The 25,689-nt window shown below is 44.9% G+C and overlaps 1 protein-coding gene across 1 annotated transcript in view; it reads left to right on the forward strand.

The window, feature by feature from the left end:
- PCOLCE2 (procollagen C-endopeptidase enhancer 2) overlaps positions 1-25,689 on the forward strand; it is an 88,373-nt gene that overhangs the window by 36,131 nt on the left and 26,553 nt on the right. Inside the window, exon 3 of the mRNA XM_002716591.5 lies at positions 24,006-24,261. Coding sequence (XP_002716637.3) covers positions 24,006-24,261 — 256 coding nt within the window. The remainder of the gene's footprint in view (positions 1-24,005; positions 24,262-25,689) is intronic.

The following is a 25,689-nucleotide window of genomic DNA, read 5'->3' on the forward strand; positions in this document are numbered from 1 at the left end:
TCTGCAGGTGGAAATCCAATTTTCCCAGCACCATTTGTTGAATAGACTCCTTGCTCCAGGAATTGGTTTTAGATCCTTGATCAAATATAAGTTGGCTGTAGAAGTTTGGATTGACTTCTGGTGTTTCTATTCTGTTCCATTGGTCTATCCATCTGTTTCTGTACCAGTACCATGCTGTTTTGATTATAACTGCCCTGTAATATGTTGTGAAATCTGGTATTGTGATGCCTCCGGCTTTGTTTCTGTTGTACAAGATTGCTTTAGCTATTTGAGGTCTCCTTTGCTTCCATATGAATTTCAGCATCATTTTTTCCAGATCTGAGAAGAATGTCTTTTGTATTTGATTGGTATCGCATTGAATCTGTAAATTGCTTTTGAAAGAATGGACATTTTGATGATAATGATTCTTCCAATCCATGAATGTGGAAGATTTTTCCATTTTTTGGTATCCTCTTCTATTTCTTCTCTTAAAAGTTTTGTAATTCTCATTGTAGAGATCTTTGATATCGTTGGTTAAGTTTATTCAAAGGTATTTGATTTTTTTTTGTAGCTATGGTGAATGAGATTGATCTTAGAAGTTCTTTCTCAGCCGTAGCATTGTATGTGTATAAAAAGGCTGTTGATTTTTGTGTATTGACTTTATATCCTACTACTTTACCAAACTCTTCTATGAGTTCCCAAAAGTCTCTTAGTGGTGTTCTTTGGATCCCCTAAATAAATAATCATATCATGTGCAAAGAGGGATGGTTTGACTTCTTCCTTCCCAATTTTTATCCCTTTGATTCTTTTTCTTGCCAAATGGCTCTGGCTAAAACTTCCAGGACTATATTGAATAGCAGTGGTGAGAGTGGGCATCTTTGGTTCTAGATCTAGTGGGAATGCTTCCAACTTTTCCTCATTCAATAGGATGCTGGCCGAGGGTTTGTCATAAATTGCCTTGATTGTGATGAGGAATGTTCTGTACCCAATTTTCTTAGAGCTTTCAACATGAAAGGGTGTTGTATTTTATCAAATGCTTTCTCTGCCTCTATTGAGATTATCATATGGTTTTTGTTCTTCAATTTGTTAATGCAGAGTATCACATTGACTCATTTGCAAATGTTAAAGCATCCCTGCATACCAGGGATAAATCCCACTTGGTGTGGGTGGATGATCTTTCTGATGTGTTGTTGGATTCTATTAGCCAGAATTTTATTGAGGATTTTTGCATCTATGTTCATCAGGGAAATTGGTCTGTAATTCTCTTTCAATGCTGCATCTTTTTCAGGTTTAGGAATTAAGGTGATGCTGGCTTCCTAGACAGAATTTGGGAGGATTCCCTCCCTTTCAATTGTTTTGAATAGCTTGAGAACAATTGGAGTTAGTTCTTCCTTAAATGTGTGGTAGAATTCAGTAGTGAAACCATCCAGTTTTGGGCTTTTCTTTGTTGGAAGGGTCTTTATTACTGATTCTGTTTCTGTCTTGATTCTGGGTCTGTTTAGGTTTTCTATGTCTTCGTGGCTCAATTTAGGTAGGTTGTATGTGTCTAGGAATCCATCCATTTCTTCTAGGTTTCCTAGTTTGTAGGCATACAGCACTTTGTAGTAATTTAGATGACTCTCTTTATTACTGTGGTATCTGTTCTTACATTTTCTTTTTCATCTCTCACTGTATAAATTTGGGTCTTCTCTCTCCTTTTTTGGCTAGTTGTACCAATGGTGTGTCATTTTTTTTTCCAACAAATCAGCTCTTTGTTTTGCTGATCTTTTGTATTGATTTTTTGGTTTTGATTTTCTTTATTTTTAATTTTAATTATTTATTTTCTTCTAGTTTTGTATTTGGTTTGTTGTTGTTTTTATTGGTCTTTGAGATGTATTTATAGCTCATTTATTTGGTGCCTTTCCAATTTCTTGATATAGCCACCAGTTGCTATAAACTTTCCTCTTAACACTGCTTTTGCTGTATCCCCTCAGTTTTAACATATTGTATTGTCATCTTCATTTGTTTCTGGAGATTTTTTATTTCTCTTTTGATATCTTCAGTGATTCACTGTTTATTCTGGAGCATGTTGTTCAGTCTCCATGTGTTTGCATATGACCTAGGGATTCCTGAATGATTGATTTCTAGGTTCATTCCGTTGTGGTCAGAGAAGATGCATGGTATGATTTTGATTTTTTTGAATTTGCTTAGACTTGCTTTATGGACTAGCATATGGTGTATACTAGAGAAAGTTCCATGCACCGGTGAGAAGAATGTATTCTGTAGCTGTAGGGTAGAATGTTCTGTAGATATCTGTTAGGATCATTTGGTCTATAGTGTCGATTAACTCTGCTGTTTTGCTTGCTGATTTTCTGTCTGGTTGTTCTATCCATTGCTGAAAGTGGAGTGTTGAAATCCCACATTACTATTGTATTGGAGTCTATATCTCCCTTTAGATCCATTAACATTTCTTTTAAATAATCATGTTCCCTGTAATTAGGTGCATATATGTTTATAATATTCTCATCTTCATGTTGATTTGATCCATTAATCATTATATAGTGCACTTTTACATAGCGTCTCTTAACAGTTTTTGTGTTAGTCTACTTTGTCTGATATTAGGATGGCAATACCCCTCTTTTTTGGTTTCTGTTAGGGTGGAGTATCTTTTTCCATCCTTTCACTTGCAGTCTGTGTCTTTGTTAGTGAGATTTGTGTCTTGTAGGAAGCAAATAGGTGGATATTGTTTTTAATCCATTCAGCCAGTCTGTGTCTTTTAACTGGAGAGTTGAGGCCTTGAATGTAATTCAAGGTGACTATTGGTAAGTAATGATTTGGTCCTGTCATTTTCCCATAAGTATTTCTGTTTTTTTCTTTGGATTTCCTTTGTACTTTTACTGGGAGATTTTCTGCCTTCATTATCTTCTGTAGTGTTGATCGTGTTTCTCTGTTTCTGTGTGTAGCACATGTTTACATATCTTTTGTAAGGCTGGACAGGTAGTGACAAATTCTTTCAATTTCTGTTTGTTGTGGGATGTCTTTATTTCACCTTAATTCATAAATGAGAGCTTTTCAGGATACAGTATTCTGGGCTGTCAGTTTTTTAAGGCTTGGACTATATTCACCATTCTCTCCGAGCCTGTAGGGTTTCTGATGAGAAGTCTGCTATGAGTGTAATTGGAGTTCCTCTGAAAGTAATCTGGCATTCCTCTCGTGTAGGTTTTAGAATTTTTCTTTATGTTTTACTGTGGAGAGTTTGATTACAATGTGTCATGGTGAGGATTTTTTATGGACATGTTTATTAGGAGTTCTGTGTGCTTCCTGTGCTTGGATGTCCTTTTCTCAAATTAGGAAGGTTTTGCTATTTTACCAGAAAGCCCTTCTCTTTTTTTTTTTTTAACATTTATTTAATTAATATAAATTTCCAAAGTACAGCTTATGGATTATAATGGCTCCCCCCCCCATAATTTCCCTCCCACCCGCAACCCTCCCCTTTCCCGCTCCCTCTCCCCTTCCATTCACATCAAGATTCATTTTCAATTCTCTTTATATACAGAAGATCAGTTTAGCATATATTAAGTAAAGACTTCAACAGTTTGCACCCACATAGAAACACAAAGTGAAAAATACTGTTTGAGTACTAGTTATAGCATTAAATCACAATGTACAGCACATTAAGGACAGAGATCCTACATGAGGAGTAAGTGCACAGTGACTCCTGTTGTTGACTTAACAAATTGACACTCTTGTTTATGGCATCAGTAATCACCCTAGGCTCTTGTCATGAGTTGCCAAAGCTATGGAAGCCTTTTGAGTTCACCAACTCTGATCATATTTAGACAAGGTCGTAGTCAAAGTGGAAGTTCTCTCCTCCCTTCAGAGAAAGGTACCTCCTTCTTTGATGACCTGTTCTTTCCACTGGGATCTCACTCGCGGAGATCTTTCATTTCGGTTTTTTTTGTTTGTTTGTTTGTTTTTTTTTTTGCCAGAATGTCCTGGCTTTCCATGCCTGAAATACTCTCATGGGCTTTTCAGCTGGATCCACATGCCTTAAGGGCTGATTCTGAGGCCAGAGTGCTGTTTAGGACATCTGCCATTCTATGGGTCTGCTGTGTATCTTGCTTCCCATGTTGGATCGTTCTCTCCCTTTTTTATTCTATCAGCTAGTATTTTCAGACACTAGTCTTGTTTATGTGATCCCTTTGGCTCTTAGTCCTATCATTATGAGCAATTGTGAACAGAAATTGATCACTTGGACTAGTGAGATGGCATTGGTACATGCCACCTTGATGGGATTGAATTGGAATCCCCTGGTATGTTTCTAACTCTACCGTTTGGGGCAAGTCAGCTTGAGCCTGTCCTGAATTACACATCTCTTCCCTCTCTTATTCCCACTCATATATTTAACAGCGATCACTTTTCAGTTAAGTTTCAACACCTAAGAATAACTGTGTATTGATTACAGTATTCAACCAAAAGTATTAAGTAGAACAAACAAAAACTAAGAGGGATAATGTATTAAGTTGTTCATCAACAGTCAGGGCAAGGGCTGATCAAGTCACCGTTTCTCATAGTGTTCATTTCACTTTAACAGGTTTCCTTTTTGGTGCTCAGTTAGTTGTCACTGATCAGGGAGAACAAGTGGTATTTGTCCCTTTGGGACTGGATTATTTCACTCAGCATAATGTTTTCCAAATTCCTAACAGGGATCACTTTTCAGTTAAAATTTAAACACCTAAGAATAATTGTGTGTTAATTACAGAGTTCAACCAATAGTACTAAAACAAAAAAAAAATACTAAAATGGATAAAGTATTACATTGTACATCAACAGTCAGGACAAGAGCTGATCAAGACACTGTTTCTCATAGTATCCATTTCACTTCAACAGGTTTCCCCTTTGGTACTCAGTTAGTTGTTGCCAATCAGGGACAACATATGATATTTGTCCCTTTGGGACTGGCTTAATTCGCTCATCATGATGTTTTCCAAATTCCTCCATCTTGTTGCAAATGACCGGGTTTCTTTGTTTTTGACTGCTGTATAGTATTCTATAGAGTACATATCCCATAATTTCTTTATCCAGTCTACTGTTGATGGGCATTTGGGTTGGTTCCAGGTCTTAGCTATTGTGAATTGAGCTGCAATAAACATTAATGTGCAGACAGCTTGTTTGTTTGCCAATTTAATTTCCTTTGGGTAAATTCCAAGCAGTAGGATGGCTGGGTTGTATGGTAGGGTTATATTCAGGTTTCTGAGGAATCTCCAGACTGACTTCCATAGTGGCTTAACCAGTTTGCATTCCCACCAACAGTGGGTTAATGTCCCCTTTTCCCCACATCCTCGCCAGCATCTATTATTGGTAGATTTCTGAATGTGAGCCATTCTAACCAGGGTGAGGTGAAACCTCATTGTGGTTTTGATTTGCATTTCCTTGATGGCTAGTGATCCTGGACATTTTTTCATGTGTCTGTTGGCCATTTGGATTTCCTCTTTTGAAAAATGTCTATTGAGGTCCTTGGCCCATCTCTTAAGTGGGTTGTTTGTTTTGATGTTGTGGAGTTTCTTGATTTCTTTGTAGATTCTGGTTATCAACCCTTTATCTGTTGCATAGTTTGCAAATGTTTTTTCCCATTCTGTTGGTTGCCTCTTCACTTTCCTGACTGTTTCTTTTGAAGTACAGAAACTGCTCAATTTGATGCAATCCCAAATGTTAATTTTGGCTTTGACTGCCTGTGCTTCTGGGGTATTCTCCAAGAAGTCTTTGCCAGTACTTATATCTTGCAGGGTTTTTCCAATGCTCTCTAGTAATTTGATGGTGTCGGGTCGTAGATTTAAGTCTTTAATCCATGTTGAGTGAATTTTGTGTAAGGTGAAAGGTAGGGGTCTTGCTTCATGATTCTGCACGTGGAAATCCAATTTTCCCAGCACCATTTATTGAATAGACTGTCCTTACTCCAGGAATTGGTTTTAGATCCTTGATCAAATATGAGTTGGCTGTAGAAGTTTGGATTGATTTCTGGTGTTTCTATTCTGTTCCATTGGTCTATCCATCTGTTTCTGTACCAGTACCATGCTGTTTTGATAACAACTGCCCTGTAGTATGTCCTGAAATCTGGTATTGTGATGCCTCCGGCTTTGTTTTTGTTGTACAAGATTGCTTTAGCTATTCCAGGTCTCCTCTGTCTCCATATGAATTTCAGCATCATTTTTTCCAGATCTGAAAAGAAGGTCTTTGGTATCTTGATTGGTATCACATTGAATCTATAAATTTCTTTTGAAAGAATGGACATTTTGATGATAATGATTCTTCCAATCCATGAATGTGGAAGATTTTTCCATTTTTTGGTATCCTCTTCTATTTCTTTCTTTAAGGTTTTGTAATTTTCATTGTAGAGATCTTTAACGTCCTTGGTTAAATTTATTCCAAGGTATTTGATTTTTTTTTGTAGCTATTGTGAATGGGATTGATCTTAGAAGTTCTTCCTCGGCCGGCGCCGCGGCTCACTAGGCTAATCCTCCGCCTAGCGGCGCCGGCACACCGGGTTCTAGTCCCGGTCGGGGCGCCGGATTCTGTCCCGGTTGCCCCTCTTCCAGGCCAGCCCTCTGCTGTGGCCCGGGAGTGCAGTGGAGGATGGCCCAGGTGCTTGGGCCCTGCACCCCATGGGAGACCAGGAAAAGCACCTGGCTCCTGGCTCCTGCCATCGGATCAGCGCGGTGCGCCGGCCGCAGCGCGCCGGCCGCGGCGGCCATTGGAGGGTGAACCAACGGCAAAAAGAAGACCTTTCTCTCTGTCTCTCTCTCTCACTGTCCACTCTGCCTGTCAAAAAAATAAAAAAAAAAAAAAAGAAGTTCTTCCTCAGCCATGGCATTGCCTGTGTATACAAAGGCTGTTGATTTTTGTGCATTGATTTTATATCCTGCTACTCTGCCAAACTCTTCTATGAGTTCCAATAGTCTCTTAGTAGAGTTCTTTGGGTCCCCTAAGTAAAGGATCATATCATCTGCAAAGAGGGGTAGTTTGAGTTCTTCCTTCCCAATTTGTATCCCTTTGATTCTTTTTCTTGCCTAATAGCTCTGGCTAGAACTTCCAGAACTATATTGAATAGCAGTGGTGAGATTGGGCATCCCTGTCTGGTCCCAGATCTCAGTGGAAATGCTTCCAACTTTTCCCCATTCAATAGGATGTTGGCTGTGTGTTTTTCATAAATTGCTTTGATTGTATTGAAGAATATTCCTTCCATACCCAGTTTGCTTAGAGCTTTCAACATGAAAGGGTGTTGTATTTTATCAAATGCTTTCTCGGCGTCTATTGAGATAATCATATGTTTTTTCTTCTGCAGTCTGTTAATGTGGTGTATCACATTGATTATTTTGTGCACATTGAACCATCCCTGCATACCAGGGATAAATCCCACTTAGAAAGCCCTTCTAATCCTTTTTCTTTCCACTCCTTCAGAAACTCCTAAGTCATATGTTGAGTCCTTTGATAGTATCCTGTAGATCTCCAACAGTGTTTTTCAGTTTTCTAACTTCTTTTTCTTGTTTTTGGTCTGACTAAATTTCCTGCGATTTATTTTTTTTAAAGTCAGATATTCTTTCTTTGGCTTCATCAATTCTGTTTTTAAGGCTTTTCATTGCATTTATTAATTTGTTCTGTTGAATTTTTCATTTCTAAGATTTAATTTTGATTTCTCTTTAGGATCTCAATTTTGTGGGAGAAATTTTCTTACATGTCATGTACAGATTTCATCAGTTCCTGCATTTGCTTCTGATTACTTCTAGGTAATTCATGTTCAGTTTTTTTTTTAAATTCCATTTCTTGAATTTCTTCAATATCTTCATCTTCACATTCCATTATGGAAGTTTCTTGTTATTTTGGGGGTGTCATGTTGTCCTCCTTATTCTTATTTCTTGAATTTCTGTGTTTATTATTTGGCATTTTTGGAGATACTCACTGGGTTGTTTTTTTTTTTTTTCCCTGTGATGGGTTTAATCTTTGGACTATGCCTCTGTGGATTAGTGTAATTTCTAGTTTTTCAGTGAATACCTAGAAGTGTGTGGTAGGTCTGGCCAGGGAGCTCTGTTCAGTGCTCCAGGGTGAATGGAGTGTCCAAGGTTATGCCCAAGTTGCGCATGGTTAATTTTTTTTAACCAGAGGGGAGATTTGTTCAACTCTGTTGACATAGTCTGAACTCACCTCCCCTCCTCAAACTAGACCGCTGCCTGAGTGCTAGCCCCGGTGGGTACAATATTCGTCTGCACCGCCAGAAGAACCACACAACGGATTTTTGCAGTCCTCTGTGTTAGCACAGATTCTGTAGCAATGAGAATCTGAGTGCCCTGAGTGTGTGGAGCCTCCCACAGTGACTGCCCAAGTCCCAGCCACACCCCAAACCCTTCTGTGCAGCCACAATGTTTTCACAGTCCCAGCACGCAAGCCTCCCACATTCACGAGCACCAGGTCCCCTGTCAGTTCTCCCCACCAGACCTAGGCATCTCAGCTAAGATGGCTGCTGGGTGTGGGGACATGAACTTGGATAGCTGTTATGTATGTCCCAAAATGGTGCCCATCCTCTATCAACTTGTTGCAGGATGGTTAAGGAGGGAGAAATGAGTCCTCCTCTTTTTTCTCCTCTATTTTTATAAAAGATTTATTTTTATTTATTTGACAGAATTACCAAGAGAGGTAGAGACAGAGAGAGAGGGCTTCCATCTACGCCCCAGATGGCTGCAATAGCCTGAGCCGTGCCGATCTGAAACCAAGAGCTTCTTCCACGTCTCCCACATGGGTGCAGGGTCCCAAGGACTTGGGCCATCTTCTACTGCTTTCCCAGGCCAGAGCAGAGAGCTGGATCAGAAGAGGAGCAGCTGGGACCAGAACCAGCACCCATACAGGATGCTGGCCCTTCAGGCCAGGGCTTTTTTTTTTTTTTTTTTTTGACAGGCAGTTATACAGTGAGAGAGACAGAGAGAAAGGTCCTCCTTATGTTGGTTCACCCTCCAAATGGCTGCTATAGTTGGCACACTACGGCCGGTGCTGCACCAATTTGAAGCCAGGAGCCAGGTGCTTCCTCCTGGTCTCCCATGCGGGTGTAGGACCCAAACACTTGGGCCATCCTCCACTGCCTTCCCGGGCCACAGCAGAGAGCTGGACTGGAGGAAGACTAGAACCCAGGATGCCGGCGCCATAGGCGGAGGTTTAGTCAAGTGAGCCGCGGCGCCGGCCTAGGCTAGGGCTTTAACCCACTGCGCCACAGTGCCAGCCCTTCTCCTCTGCTTTGGCAGGTACACTTTCCCTCACAAGACTCCAAGCTATATTCCTGCCAGTCTTCCTGCAGCTTTATTGCCAGCAGCTTGGGCTGCTGCAGACTGGTGTCACCTCACTCCAGAGCTTATGCTGAGGTTCTTGACTGCTGGGGTCCTGAGTTGTGCTTGTCCATACCTCATGTAGGTCCACAGTGTCCCTCTAATTTGTGTGGAGTTTCCTCTGCCTTTTTTCCCCTAACTCTTCCCTGAGACTGCACTCTCTCCACTTTTTAAAAACTATCATCTCCTAGACTAGAACAGTAAGCTCCCTCCCTATTCTGTCATCTTAATCCAACCCCTCTTTGTCTCTTTTAGCAGTTTTTATGTTAAAGTCTATTTTTTTCTGATATTAGGATGGCAATCCTCTTTTTTGGCTTCTGTTAGCATGGAATATTTTTTTCCATTCTTTCACATGCAGTCTGCATGTGTCTTTGTTGGTGAGATGTGTGTCTTGTAGGAAGCAAATAGATGGGTCTTGTTTTTAACCCATTCCGCCAGTCTTTATGTTTTAATTGGAGAATTTAGGCCATTTACATTCAAGGAGAACTGTTGATAACTAACTACTTGGCCCTGCCATTTTTCCATAAATCTTCCTATTGTTTACTTTGGATTTCTTTTGTATTGCTACTGAGGAATTTTCTGCCTTGTCATCCTTTCATAATGATGGCTATCTGCGTTTCAGTGTGTAGCACATCCTTAAGCATCTTTTGTAAGGCTGGAGGAGTGGTGATAAATTCTTCGAATTTTTGGTTGTTATGGAAGGTCTTTATTTTACCTGTATTCATAAATAAAAGGTGTGCAGGGTACAGTATTCTGGGTTGACAGTTTTTTCTTTTAAGACTTGGACTGTATCTGCCATTGCCTTCTGGTCTGTAGGGTTTCTGATGATAATTCCGCTGTGAGTCTAATTGGAGATCCTCTGAAAGTAAGCTGGTGTTTCTCTTGTCCACATTTTAGAATGTTTGTTTTACTGTGGAGAGTTTGACTACAGTTTATTATGGTGAAGATCTTTTCTGGTCATGTCCTGTACGTCCCTCTCTTTTTACAGATTGGGGAATTTTTCAGTAATTAATTATTTCACTAACTAGGCCTTTAGTCCATTCTATCCTTCTGTACCTTCAGGAACTCCTAAAATAGATAGGAGATTAGACTAGATTAGACTAGATAGGAGATTAGAAATCCTACAGTTAGTCCAAAAAGAGAAGGGAGGAGGAGGAAGGAAGAGGAGGAAGGAGGAAGGAGAGATGGGAGGAGGAAGGGTAGGGGGAGGAGAGGTGGGGAGAGGAGGTGGCCTGAGGTACCAAGGAGATGCTGGGACCCTGCCTGAGACCTGTGCCCAAGCGTGGAGTGAGAACAGAACTGCTGCACCTGGCATCGTAGCTGGGCCCTTTGGCTTCCCGACAGTCCTGTCCTTGAATTGAAAAGCCACAGAGCAGCCGGCCTCGTCACCTTCAGGCATCCCTTCAGGCAGCTGAGGGCTTTGAGGAACGGCGCTTGATGCAGCTCAGATTTCTCATCTTACAAATCAACCCTGAGCTCTGCAGTTGAAGAAGCCAGAACAGAGGGCGCTGTGGCGAGCGTGGCAGGCACAGGTGCGCGTCCTCACCTCCCTTGCCGTGCCTCGCCATCCATCTCTGCAGCTACCTGCAGTCTGCACCAGCGCTGTCTTTGAGTCTCCAGTCCTATCGCTCCTCTTCATAGTGTCCTCTTTCTACGGTTTCTCTTACATGTGTTGTCACAGAAGATTTAATTTAAATGTCGTACCCTCTGGGCAAAACGAGTCCCTGTCCTTCCTGCCGCTGACTGACGGCTCCTCCGGGAACCCCCAGCTGCTGCTTGACTAGCCTGCTACTCTTCCCACTGTGCTTCGGCTTTTAAGTACACTTAAGGTTTTGGAAAAGCTCTTGGGGGTGGGGAGAGTCTGAATGCAAATGAATTGGTTAATTTGGAAGAGACTTTGTAAGCAAAGCTAGCTAAGGTGTCGGTGGGCTTGGGCACTCAGTAGTGCAAGTAAAGAAGGTGCCTCCTTTGTTTATGATCCCAGCTGCCACCCCAGACTGTGCCCTTGGCTGGCAGCTTCCTGCACTGGGAGCCCGCCCTGCCCTGCTCTGCTCTGCCCTACCCTGCACTGCACTGCACTGCACAGTCCTCCGCTCTTGCCCTCTGTGGCTGGCCGTGGGGAGCCGTCTGGTTGTCTGGGGCTTCTGACTTTACCCGGGGAAGCTGTTTCTATGTGCTGGCTATCTGACCAGATATCCTCCTTTGGAAGAGAGGCAGACCTTTTGAAATCTAATTCCAAAGGCCTTTTCTTTTTTTATATAATTTCTTTTTTTATATAATTTATTTATTTATTTGACAGGCAGAGTTACAGACAGAGAGACAGAGAGAAAGGTCTTCCTTCCGTTGGTTCACTCCCCAAATGGCCGCTGTGGCCGGGGCTGAACTGATCCGAAGCCAGGAGCCAGGTGCTTCTTCCTGATTTCCCATGCAAGCACTTGGGCCATCCTCCACTGCCCTCCCGGGCCACAGCAGAGAGCTGCACTGGAAGAGGAGCAACCGGGACTAGAACCCAGTGCCCCAACTGGGAGTAGAACCTGGGGTGCTGGCGCCGCAGGCAGAGGATTAACCAAGTGAACCACAGTGCCAGCCCCCTAATAGGCCTTTTGATATCCGTATGTACTTCAAATGTCTCAACTTTGACATGTTCAAAACCGAACCTATTAAGGCTTGCATAACAGTGGATTAAGCCACCACTTGCAACCCAGCTGCCTCACTTTCAACCCAGCTCCCTGCGGATGCACCCAGAAAGGCAGTGGAAGATGCACTTAGACCTCGACCACCCATGTGGGAGACCGAGTTGGAGCTCCTGGTTTATCATGGCCATGTGAGATGTGGTGGAGTGAATTGGTGGATGGAAAAGCTCTTTGTCTCCCCCCCGCCCTCCCCCCGCCGCAGTGTCTGCCTTTTAAATAAATAAATCTTCTAAAACAACAGCAAGCCTATCGTGCCCATGGTTTCTCTGCCCTAATTCTCTCTAAAGCGGAATGACACCAGACCGTCTTCTCTGCACTGCCTTTCCGTATTGGGAGGGCTGAAGCAGTGAGGTCGTCTTTAATGCAGCGTCTCCTGCCTGCCACCATGCTTCTGCTCTCCGCTGCTTTCCCGGAACCCAGTTTTCCCGTGCAGATGCCCATTGTGAAAACAGTAATGCCCCTCCCCTTTTTTGCCTACTAGGTTGGTAAGTGTTGATGGCATCTAGTGTAGGTGATGGTGTAAACAATTGGAATTAATATAGCTTTACTTGGAGCCGTTCTTTAATCTAAAATGCCCCATGCCTTGACTTAGCAAGTCCATTTCTAAAAATGTACTCTATGGGAGTATTTCCTTGAACACAAGATTTGTATAATTATGTTCATGATAACATTATTCATGTTAATATAAAGATTAGAAAAGTACTACATATAGGAAACTGTGGGATTGGGTCTATAAATTCTGTTGTAAAGGCATGCGTTAGAGTGGTATAAAGCCATTAAGAATAGTAACGTAAGGGCAGGCGTTTGATGTAGTGGTTAAGACGCCGCTTGGGACACGCGCATCCCATGTTGCAGTGCCTTGGACCTCGCTGGAGTCCTGGCCGCGCTGCTGATCTCAGCTTCCTACTAATGCAAACCCTGGGAGGCAGCAGGTGGCTCAGGGGCTTAGCTGCCTGCCTCCCCCACAACGGGAGCTGTGTGGAGTTCCAGGCTCCTGGCTCTGGCCTGGCCTGTTCCTAGCTGTTGCAGGTGTTTTGGGGAAGTGAACCAGCAAATGGGAGATCTCCCTGTTTGTCCCTCTTCATTTCAAATAAATTTTAAAAAACAACATCTTAAAATACAGCCGTATAGCTGTCTTCCCATTTTTTTTAGACTCTTGTACAGTATCAAACATAATTCTTGGTATTTGGTAGGTGTTTAATGGACTAGATTTATTTTTAAAATATGCTCCTGTTTATAATTTTATGTATACTCCTGTATAATGTGAGAATACAGTGTCTCATTTCATTCCTGTTACTTTTTAATAAAAATCACCTGAGTGACTTTTGGTTAAACACGACGGATTAAGCACATTTGTTTAATCCTGCTCCCTCTCAAATTCCCTTACAGAGAGGGAATTAAAACCTCACAGACAAAGGGAATTGGAATGAATTAATGGTGGGTGAATTTTGAAGGGTAGGACGCAGCTGGGCGTTGGTAACGGAATTAGCAAAGGAGCGAGTACAGAGGGGTCTGCCCAAGGGAGGGCCGGTGCCGTGCACTCCCTGAAGGGCCCAGCATTCTGCTGGAGGCCCTGAGCTCTGGGAAGGCAGCAGGGCTGGTGAAATTAAAAACCTTTGTCAGAGCAGTTAATCTCCCAGGCCCCCTGCGCCACCCTCAGCCCCAAGGGAGCTGCCTGCCGCCTGCCTCCACTCCCCTTCCCTTCTTCGCCACAGAACTTTTTCTCTGAGAGGCAGAGGGATTCTTGACTGTAAGCCTAGCAGAACCTAGGTGTGGCACCGAAGTCAGGATCCCTTTAAGTGTGCATAGTGAAGGGTGAGACCCCTGCGCCCTCTCTCCTGCTGCTCTCCGGAAAGCTGCTGCAAGATCTGGACCTCTCAAGCTAGGCCCAGAGGACTTTTTTTTTTCCTTCAATTTATTTATTTTTATTTTATTAGAGAGATCTCTTACCTGCTGATTTACTCCCAAAATGTCCACCATAGCCAAGCCAGAGCAAAGAATCCAGAATTGAATCCATGTCTCCCACCACGGTGGCAGGGAGCCAATGCTTGAGTCATCCATCACCTGCCACCTCCTGGGGTGTGCACTGGCAGGGAGCTTGGTCCCAAGCAGAGCAGGGCCAGGAGCCCAGGTGCTGGATATGGGATGCAGGCATCCTAGTGATGTCCTAACCACTACATCAAACACTCCCCACCCCCACCCCCTTGAGGGTCTTAGAGAACACGGACAGCCCCAGAGAAAGGAGCCTCGCCCAGACACTGACTCAGGAAGGCAGTGAGAAAGCCAGCTCATCCTCGCCACACACTGGCGACAGGTCCTGTGCCAGAGCCCAGTCAGCATCACCAGGGATGGATGGAAACGAGTGCCTAAGGTTTAGTAGGCATTTGAGGAGAGCCTCATGCGTGAAAAAGTAGAACCCCAGACAGAAAGCAGAAACTCCAAGGAAACGGAGGTAACGCAGAGCAGAAGGAGATGTCAGATAATTATTATTATCCCCAAGAAGACAAGCAAAGACATTAATTACATGGAATAAAAACACAGTGCTAACACAATATTAAGAAAAATATTCTGGAAATTAGTAACTTGATAAAACAGCAGTAGAATGGTTGGAAGAGAAAGAAGAAACAGAAAAATAGGGCAGTGGAAGAAGGTGGAAACTGAAGAGAAAATTAGACCTGACCAGGAGGTCCTTAATTAATTTGGGTTCTAGAAAGAACAGAGAATGTGGAGGGGAGGGAATTATCACACAAATAGTACTTCGCACAGTGAGTGAAAAAAGCCAACACCAGGTGTATCTTTGTTCACTTTAGACAAAATCTTACAAGCTTTGAGAGGGGGAAAATCGCAACAGCAGCCTGTTAGAAGCCAGAGGTGGTGGAACAAGGAGTATCTTTTAACATTCTGATGAAAATTACCTAAAGCTACAATCTGTACCCTGCCAAGTGTGAGCAAAGAATAAAGGCATGCTCAGATACACAAGATCTTGAACTTTTAGTCTCGGTATACCCCTTGTAAGAAAACTGCAAGAGAGGCTGGCTCTGGTGTAGCAACTAAAGCTGCCGCCTGTGATGGCAGCATCCCCTGTGGGTGCCGATTTAAGTCCTGGCTACTCCACTTCTGATCCAGCTTCCTGCTGATGCACCTGGGAAAGCAGCAGAGGATGACCAAAATGCCTGGACCCCTGCCACCCATGTGGGAAACTTAAATAGAGTTTGAAGTTCCTGGTTTCAGCTTGGCCCAGGCCTGGCTGTTGCGGCCATCTGAGGAGTGCACCAGCAGATGGAAGACCTGTCTTCTGTCTCTCTGTAACTCTGCTTTTTTAATATATATATATATATATTTAATATAAATATGTATATAATATAATACACATACTTTAATATTTTAAAAGGCACTGCATTATAACTTAAAAAAAAAAAACTGGAAGAGGATGAGCTCCAGCAAAGTAAGGGAACAAAACAAGAAAGAAAAAGACCTGGGAACCCTGGGGAGAATTTCCTGAGCCCCAGGCACCAGCTGTGCAGGAGGCCTGGGCGTGGTCAGTCCAGACTGGACGGGGCAAGAGCAGGAGGGTGGAGGGCTGCAGAATGGATTTTTCCAAGGAGGAAGTGGAACCAGGAGGACACCAGTGCCTGCCCATTTGCAAGAGCGGTCTGTGTAGCAAACTAAACGACCTGAAAGAACAAGGCAATTATTATCTCTAGGAAAAACACAAAGCTGTGCAAGAAATGTAACAGTTTAGCTCAGTAATGAGTAATATTTATGTGATTGTAGCTATGGAAATCTGTTTCAACCAGAATTTTGATGGAGGAGTAATAGGAAGCAAAGAGATAAAGTTTAAAGGGGAAAAATCAAGAAATAGCAATGCAGGCATTTTATTAAGGAAGAAAAAGTGCATTTCTGACTAACGAGCAGAAGGAGTTAAACTGGTTCCTGAGCAGTGGATATCGGGTGAGAAGAGAGCACGGGCTGTTATTTCTCATTAGAGCCTGGTTGTGCTGGTTTAATAACAGCGGTGGATTTTTTTGATATGAAAATTGGATTCAAAAGCAGCTTTTGTTCTCTCTTGAGGCAACTTGATGCTAACATGTAAACCCCGGTTGTCTCCTTGTTCAAGGCATTGCATGCTCCCATTTGCGTCTGTTCTGTTTTAAATTTGTTTACTACCCTCCCCTGATTTTCCTCGTCCCAGAAGGGAAGGGCTTTTTGTTTCATTTCTAGTGTAATTTTGTGTTTGTGATCTGTCACCTGACAGATTTATCAGATGAAATTACATATGACAGAAATATTTTCTTGAAAATGTCATTTCATATTATTACTTAGATTGCTGCATAGAAACCAGCTCTATCTTACAAAAGCTTTTGAAAACGATTATACTCCTGCATTATTAAGAAGAAAAAGGCCCCTTGCTAGCAAAGGCTCCTCCAGCTCTTATTTGTTACTCTTAAGAACAGCAGCCAGGAGGCAGGCATTTGGGACAGTGGTTAAGCTGCCCCTTGGGACATCCACCTGCATGGGAGACTTGAGTTGAGTTCTAGGCCCCTGGCTTTGGCTTGGTCCATCCCCAGCTATGGTGGGCATTTGTGGAGTGAACCAGTGGATGAGGGTTCTCTCTCTTACTCCCTCTTTCCAATCCTTCTCTTCTCTCACAAATGAATGAATGAATGAATGAATACATATTGTTTAAAAGCAGTCAGATGTGTATTGTGGTTTAGAGTAGGGATACCTTTTCTCTAATACTTTGATCCAATCAGGTATATCCTGTGCTACACGATGTTCTTCTTCTTCTTCTTTTTTTTTTTTTTGGACAGGCAGAGTGGACAGTGAGAGAGAGACAGAGAGAAAGGTCTTCTTCTGCCATTGGTTCACCCTCCAATGGCCACCGCGGCCAGCACGCTGCAGCCAGCGCACCGTGCTGATCCGAACGCAGGAGCCAGGTGCTTCTCCTGGTCTCCTATGGGGTGCAGGGCCCAAGCACTTGGGCCATCCTCCACTGCACTCCCTGGCCACAGCAGAGAGCTGGCCTGGAAGAGGGGCAACCGGGACAGAATCCGGCGCCCCAACCGGGACTAGAACCCGGTGTGCTGGTGCCGCAAGGCGGAAGATTAGCCTATTGAGCCGCAGCGCCGGCCTACATGATGTTCTAATACTACAGACCTGGAAATAATATCCGAAAGTGACTTAAGTACTTTGTTCCATTTGAAGTTGCAAAGAAATTGACTAGATTTAATTTTATGACCTATCTGTAGTCTTCTACATGAAATGCAACTGAGAAAAAGAAATTAATAACCTTACTTTAAAAATTTATAATCTTTGCATGAGTGTTGTGGTGCAGCGGGTTAAGGTGCTACTTGAGACACTGTATCTCAGATATCTGGTTTGAGTCCCAGCTACTCCAGTTCAAATCAAGCTCCATGCTAATGTGCCTGGAAGGCAGTGGATGATGGCTCAATTGCGTGGATCTCTGCCATTCATGTGGGAGACCTAGATGCTGTTCCTGGCTCCTGGCTTCAGCCTGGCCCAATCCCAGCTGTTGTGGACATTTGGGGAGTGAATCAACAGATTCCTGTCTCTCTCTGCCTTTCAAATAATAAATAAATAAATCTTTAAGAAATTATAATCCTGTAAATGTGCTTTGAGATATAGTATAGCAAAATAAACTTCTCCTTTTTTTTTTTTTTTTTTTTTTTTTTTTTTTTTTGGACAGGCAGAGTGGACAGTGAGAGAGAGACAGAGAGAAAGGTCTTCCTTTGCCGTTGGTTCACCCTCCAATGGCCGCCGCGGCCGGTGCGCTGCAGCCGGCGCACCACACTGATCCGAAGGCAGGATCCAGGTGCTTCTCCTGGTCTCCCATGTGGGTGGCAGGGCCCAAGCACTTGGGCCATCCTCCACTGCACTCCCTGGCCACAGCAGAGAGCTGGCCTGGAAGAGGGGCAACCGGGACAGAATCCGGCGCCCCGACCAGGGCTAGAACCTGGTGTGCCGGCGCCGCTAGGTGGAGGATTAGCCTATTGAGCCGCGGCACCAGCCCAAACTTCTTGAGACAGGTGTTTTGGCAAGCTCCAACTTTTCCCCAGGAGGCACTGCTGGGTTCTGGGTCCTCTGTGCCGTTGGATTTATGGTTCCTCCTAGCCTAATGTGTGTTGCTGAACTGGCAGCTGGTGATGAATGAGTATTTGTTGATTTTCAGGTCAAATAAATGGCACACAGAGTCCCATTTCTCCATCTTCTTCCCTGCCTTCATTACAGTTTTTGGCTGCCTGGCCCCCAGCTGCTTGTGGGTTAGTTTGAACAGATGCAGATAAATCTGAATGGAACAATTCTGCTGTCCAAGGTCCACACCCCTGCAAGGCAGAGGACACGTCCCAGGCTCCTGTGAGACCTGTGGGTGCTAAGGAGTCTACCAAAGGGGAGAGGGAGCAGTGGGCTCTGGAGGGGAGAGATTGACGACAGTGTCGCCTTGGCCTGAGTGTTAGGAGGAGCGCCTTGGGGCTGGGGAGGGGACCAGATTCCCAGAGAAGGTGTATTTGGTCCCAGCTTTGAAGTTGAGTTGGAGACAGTTGTCTGAGATGTGGAGAAAGAATGTTCTATGCAGGGAACGCACGTGACCTCATGGGGTGGGGAAGAGCTGGGTGTGTCTGAGGATGGGTAGAACTGTATCCAAGGCGTGAAGGGCGCCGGTCGTATCGGTTCCATAGGCTTGCTTCAGAGATTCAGTGACATACCTTGTGTCTAGTGCTTAGGAAACACCTGGCCCCATGTGCACAATGTGTGTGCACCATCATCAAGGTGACCGTGGAATTCTAAGTGCAGGAGCCCTGGGGCCAGACCCAAGGGCCGAAGATGTTACTCCTTCCAGACGTCAAGGTGGTAAAGTCTTCTTGGTGAAACCCCCAACAGCAGAATAAAATGTTCAAACCATCACGTTATTGCCACTCATCAAAATACGTGTGTAATTGTCTAACCGTGTAAAAGGACTAGTGTTGACATATGAGTGAGATATCGTAAGCTTCTGATTTACGGCCCTCCCGAAAAATAACCCAGATATTTGCGCCAATTTGTGTGTGAGTTTTTCTGGATTACGGCTGGGGGATATGTGCAAGGTAACCCTGAGCTCTGTGTAAATGGGCTGTGGCCCGCACTGCAGAGCCCGCTTTCCCAGTGGTCTATTGTGGAGGAGAGAAATCTCAGAAGATGAAAATCAGCCAAGCTGCAAAAACAGATCATTTTGCTCAAAGTGGTAACAGATGTGTTGGGAGAGACGACAGTGCAGACACAAGGATCATGGCCCTTCGTACAGAAGTAGACTCCTCCACACGGCAGCTGGCTTCGTATTTGCCTTTTGCTCATGGCGTCCTGAAAATGCAAACCATCAGCTTAAAATGCAGTTCCCCTGTTCTCGGGCAGGAGCCCTGGCACTGAGGGCTTGGCATGTTTGCCTGTGACAGTCAGGACGTCCCACAGGCTCTGGGGTGAGCTGAGGTCATTGTTGCAGCACTAGGCTTTAGCACACACAGGACCGGCCTGTTGGGGGTGGGGGGAGGGGAACAAACCCGACATCGAATTGTTTTCTTCTGGGCCGATAACAAATTCCCTGGTCAACATCATCATGATGGTGGCTTCTGTCCAGCATCCACCAACAAATTGTCTTGAGTTTCTGCCTTGATTGTTCGCATTTACAGGCAATGTGGAATATAAAGTTTCCCCAAAGATATACATCTTTTTGTAAAGAACAGCTCAGAAAGCAGAGCGGCCGCGGCAGGTGCATTGCCAGGCAGGGTAGGGACTATCAGGAAAGAGGTGGGGCCCCCTGCCGGTACTCGGCCCAATTTGTGTGAAGAGCCTAGAGCTTCCTTTGCTACCAAAAGGATGCATTCACTTAAGACACCTTGTGAGGCTGACTCCCTACTTGGGGCCATGCCCTGTGCCAGTGGTGAGGAAGGAGCAGTGAGCAGGGCGGGAGGGAGAGTGCAGGGGGATAGGGCGGGGACTGCATGGGGCTGTCCCATGCTGGGAGACCTCAGAGCTGGGCTCTTCATTGGGCAGAACCCACTTTGGGGATTGCAGAGTATCTGGGAATGCCTCCAGGAAGAGGCAATCCTGAAACAGACCCTAGGCATGGTGAGAGAAGGGCACGAATGGAGCAGTGTTCTATCCAGGTGGAAGGAATAGTTTTGTGAAGACCCGGGATCATTTTTTATTTTCTCCTCTCTTCCTCAGCCAGAAAAGTCAAGGATTCCCAGACTCTACAGTGCTGTGTATAACATCATCCATTTGCATTAGCTTTCAAAATGGACTAAAAGCATAACTGTATTTTGCATGTATACCTCTCAGACATTTTATAAAAATATTTCGAATGGCATGGAGGGAATCCTATGACATCTGTGGCAGTGGGAGGAAGGAAGGAGAAACAATCCAGGCTGGAGACAAAGAAAATGTTGTTTTTATCTGAAATGTTGTTTCTATCGAGTGAGACTTCTAGAAGCTGGCGTTGTGGTGCAGCAGGGTGAGCCTCTGCCGGAGATGCCTGTATCCCATATGAGCACCAGTTCAAGTCTTGGCTGCTCCACTTCTGATCCAGCTCTATTCTAGGGCCTGGGAAAGCAGCAGAAGATGGCCCAAGTTCCTGGGCCCCTGCTTCTACATGGGAGACCCAGATGAAGCTCCTGGCTCCTGCTTTGGCCTGGCCCAGCACTGGGCATTGCTGCCATTTGGGAAATGAACCAGTGCATGGAAGATCTCTCTCTGGAACTGTGCCTTTCAAATAAATAAATAACGTTAGAGACTTTAAAGTGTGTTGACAAGTGTTAACAGAAGTGAGCTCTGGATGGTTGCTGTGTAGGTGTCAGTTACGCCGTTCTCCATGTGGCTGTAGTCTTTGTGTCGCTTTAACAGAAACATCACAGAGGCAGCCTGTAGATCCCTAGTGGAAGGGTCAGCTCCAGTAATGTGCTGAGTCCTCTCGAATGACAGTCAGGAGCTCTTACTAAAGTTTGCATCACTGGGCAGCAGACAATGCTGATCACTCATGCAAAAAATGAAGCGTAGATACTGTAGTACATTGAAAAGTCTCCACAGTATGCATTGCATTTGCAATAGAATTTCTCCTCGGCCTTCATTTGTCCTTGGTTAAAGTAGACCCACCTTGGTACAGATGGCCTCTGCACCCTTCTTGCAAAAGAACCTTCACCAGGGTTATTGGGATCACTCATGTGTTCAGGATTGTAATGATGTAACCCAGTTTCCATTGCTGAACATAATTGTGTCTCAGAGAAACTTCAGCTTTAATTGCAGTGAGAACATGTAAACAACTTTTGGGAACAACTGATTTATTCCTTTGGGAATGAGTCTCCGAGGCTAGCAGTCCATTTATACGCTGACTGTAGGAAAGAATCAACAGAATTTGCTAAGTAGTGTCTGATGACCAAGAACTTGCCAAGGAAACAGGACTGTGCCGGCCCTTCCCCTCCCAGAGACAGTCATCCACAGGCCCTGGGGCAGTTTGCCTCTTTTCTTGCAAATTTTGTGATTGTCTTCCACTTTTTCCTTGTCATAATTCATTGTGATATATTTTTTAAAGATTTATTTTATTTATTTGAAAGAGTTACAGAGAGGCGGGGGGGGAGAGAGAGAGAGAGGGAGGGAGGGAGGGAGAGAGGTCTTCCATCCGCTGGTTCACTCCCCAGATGGCCGCAATGGTCAGAGCTGCACCGATCCAAAGGCAGGAGCCAGGGGATTCCTCAGGTCTCCCATGTGGGTGCAGGGGCCCAAGGACTTGGGCAGTCTTCTACTGCTTTCCCAGGCCATAGCAGAGAGCTGGATCGGAAATGGAGCAGCTGGGACTAGAACCGGCGCCCATATGGAATGCCAGCGCTTCAGGCCAGGGCTTTAACCCGCTGTGCCACAGCAGCGGCTCCTGTTGTGATATTATGGTGAAGAAAATCTTATGTAAAAGCAAAAGCTCAGTTTTTAAATCATTCGTGCATTGTGTTTTGAGGCTGCTTGGTATGTAAGCTTTCATCTGGAAAACAAAAACTCAAGTACTTTGAGAAGAGATGATTCAACAATTATTTGGTTAATTTAAGCAGTATAAATATTTGATGCAGATTTTTCAGGACCCAAATTAATTATTTGTAAATGAATTATACAGTTGCCAGGTAAACCCTTCATTTGAACTTCATCAAAACGGTGTAGGGGCTGGCGCTGTGGCACAGCTGGTTAACACCCTGGCCTGAAGCGCCGGCATCCCGTATGGGCGCCGGTTCTAGTCCTGGCTGCTCCTCTTCCGATCCAGCTCTCTGCTATGGCCTGGGATAGCAGTAGAGGATGACCCAAGTCCTTGGGCCCCTGTATCCACATAGGAGACCCGGAAGAAGCTCCTTGCTTTGGATCAGTGCAACTCTGGCCATTGCATGAACCGTTGGATGGAAGACTCCCCCCTCTCTAACTCTGACTTTTAAATAAATAAATATTTTAAAAAAGCAGTGTATCAGGCCGGCGCCGCAGCTCACTAGGCTAATCCTCCGCCTAGCGGCGCCGGCACACCGGGTTCTAGTCCCGGTCGGGGCGCCGGATTCTGTCCCGGTTGCCCCTCTTCCAGGCCAGCCCTCTGCTGTGGCCAGGGAGTGCAGTGGAGGATGGCCCAGGTGCTTGGGCCCTGCACCCCATGGGAGACCAGGAAAAGCACCTGGCTCCTGGCTCCTGCCATCGGATCAGCGCGGTGCGCCGGCCGCAGCGCGCCGGCCGCGGCGGCCATTGGAGGGTGAACCAACGGCAAAGGAAGACCTTTCTCTCTGTCTCTCTCTCTCACTGTCCACTCTGCCTGTCAAAAAAAAAAAAAAAAAAAAAAAAAAAAAAAAAGCAGTGTATGTTTTGAGATTTTTTTATTGTATTTGTTGTGAGAAACATTCCAAGTACTTCTTAGCCAAGCAACAGCTCTGGGTGTCACATGGTGTTTTTTTGTTTTTGTTTTTGTTTTTGTTTTGTTTTTTGGCAGAGTGGACAGTGAGAGAGAGACAGAGAGAAAGGTCTTCCTTTACCATTGGTTCACCCTCCAATGGCTGCTGCGGCCAGCGCTCTGCGGCCGGCGCACCGTGCTGATCCGAAGCCAGGAGCCAGGTGCCTCTCCTGGTCTCCCATGTGGGTGCAGGGCCCAAGCACTAGGGCCATCCTCCACTGCACTCCCTGGCCACAGCAGAGAGCTGGCCTGGAAGAGGAGCAACTGGGACAGAATCCGGCGCCCCGACCGGGACTGGAACCCAGTGTGCTGACGCCGCAAGGCGGAGGATTAGCCTATTGAGCTGCAGCGCCAGCCACATGGTATTTTAAAATATGCAAAAATGTACTAAGGTACAATCAGAACTGGCCATATTTGTAAGCAGTGGTCTATCAATTAATAAAGTTTATGCCATATTTTACAGCTTAGTAGAAGTAAGCTTTTTTAAAAAGATTTTTATTTATTTGAAAGAATTAGAGAGGTAGAGAGCGAGGGAGGTCTTCCATTTTGATGGTTCACTCTCCAAATGGCCGCAGTGGCCAGAACTGAGCCATTCCGAAGCCAAGAGCTTCTTCCAGGTCTCCCACGTGGGTGCAGAGGCCCAGGACTTAGTCTGTCCTCCACTGCTTTCCCAGGCGCATTAGCAGGGAGCGGGATCGAAAGCGGAAAAGCTGGGATTCAAACCGATGCCCATATGGGATGCCAGCGCTGCAGGCTGGGACTTTAACCTGCTGCGCCACAGCACCGGCCCCAGAGATAAACTCTTAAGGAATAAGATTGTGTACCCTAGGGGATTGTGGAATTTGTGAGAAGGGCGTATGTACTTGGGTTTTAGTTGGAGTGCAGTGTGCCTGCAAACTTCGCTGGCACAGCTCAGATTTCAGAAGAGAAAAAAGCCTCATCATGGGATTGTTACCTAACGACTGGCAGGGTGCGAATGCCGCAGGCACCACTTGCATGGCCGTTTCTAATGGGTGCTTTCCCTGGCAGGTCCCCGAAGGGAAGGTCGTTGTTCTGAACTTCAGATTCATAGACCTGGAGAGCGACAACCTGTGCCGCTATGACTTTGTGGATGTGTACAACGGCCACGCCAATGGCCAGCGCATCGGGCGCTTCTGCGGCACGTTCCGGCCGGGAGCCCTCGTGTCCAGTGGCAACAAGATGATGGTGCAGATGATCTCCGATGCCAACACGGCTGGCAATGGCTTCATGGCCATGTTCTCTGCCGCCGAACCAAATGAAAGAGGTATGGTAGCCACATGATGGCAGTCACAACAGTGACGGCTCACGGTTCCTGAACGCCTGCTGGGTGTCCGGCACTGCTCTCGTCACTCTATATAAACATATAAATATTTGCTCCTTTAATCCAAAGCCTAAGAGCAGGTCCTCTCAACCAGAGAGCTGGTGGATGTCCCCAAACCATCAGGAGACCATTAAAGAAAATTAGTCTTCAGAAAACAAAAATCCACACGTTCTTGTAAAACTTCCAGTGTAGAAGTTTGTGGAGTGGAAATGTGTGGCTTGCATAGAAGTACACACGTGGAGACCTCAGACACACCCCATCCTCCATTGCAGTACACCGTCTGGAAATACCCAGGGCCAGTGATTCCTGTGTGTTTCTGTGTGTGCCCACATTTGCTTATGTGCTTCTAAAATAGCTTTTACAGAGAAAAATGAGATCATACACTCATATTATTTCACAGCTTTTTATTTAATGCCGTCCCATGTCTTAGGATGTTTTCATATCGTGTCACATGTTTACTTGTGAGCGCCCAATGGTAGAAACCATTGAAAGATGACTTCAGCGGGCAAGATTTTTAAGTTTTCACCTCCCCCTGGAAGGTACTCCCTAATCCACGCTGGGCTGTGGCTGCCTTGTAGCATTCCTGGCTGGAGATGTCAGAGGTCAGACAGAGCAGCCAGGATGTTTGAGAGGAAATCCTGGCGGGAAACTACAGAAAATTGAGATGATTTTTATGTATCTAGCTATGCAAATCTTTGTCTGACAGCTGAACTCTACAGTGTGGGGGAGCCCAGTTGGCTCAGCACAAAAGCGTCCTCCCCCCCAAGCAAGATGAAAGAATTGAACAGAGAGTACAGCTGCTGCCCACTGCCAGGGAGACAGACTTGGAGTGTGAGTCTAGCCAAGTTAAATGCCTCCCAGAACACTAATCGTTTTTTGCAGGAACACAGCACAGTCCAGACTAGAATGTCTCACTCACGATGCCAGTCAAGTAATGAAAAAGGCAGCGTGTGTCCATAGTCAAGAAGAAAAGTCAGGAAAAGTTGACCCGTGATAATGCAGATATTGCAGTTAGCAGAAAAGCACTTTAAAGCAATTATTATAAGTTTTTTTGGTAGGATTTTAAAGGGAAATATATGGATAATAAACAGATGAGAAACAAGCTACTCAAAGCTTATTGAATAACATGGTAGTTCCAGGGCTAAGAGATACAGAATCTGAAATTGAATAATTTACCTGATGGACCTGCAAGTAAATTGGAGATAGCTAAAAGAGGCAGTAAACCTGAGTAGAAATTATCCATACTCATAACTAGGAGGAAAGCAGCTGAACCAAAGAACCTCAGAGACCGCTGAGACAACAGCAGGTGGCCTGACGTAGCTGTAATTTTCAACCCAGAAGAATGACCGTAGTGCAGAAACCTATTTCCAG

The sequence above is a fragment of the Oryctolagus cuniculus genome, chromosome 4 (genome assembly GCF_964237555.1).
Source record: "Oryctolagus cuniculus chromosome 4, mOryCun1.1, whole genome shotgun sequence".
In the NCBI taxonomy this organism is placed as follows: domain Eukaryota; kingdom Metazoa; phylum Chordata; class Mammalia; order Lagomorpha; family Leporidae; genus Oryctolagus; species Oryctolagus cuniculus.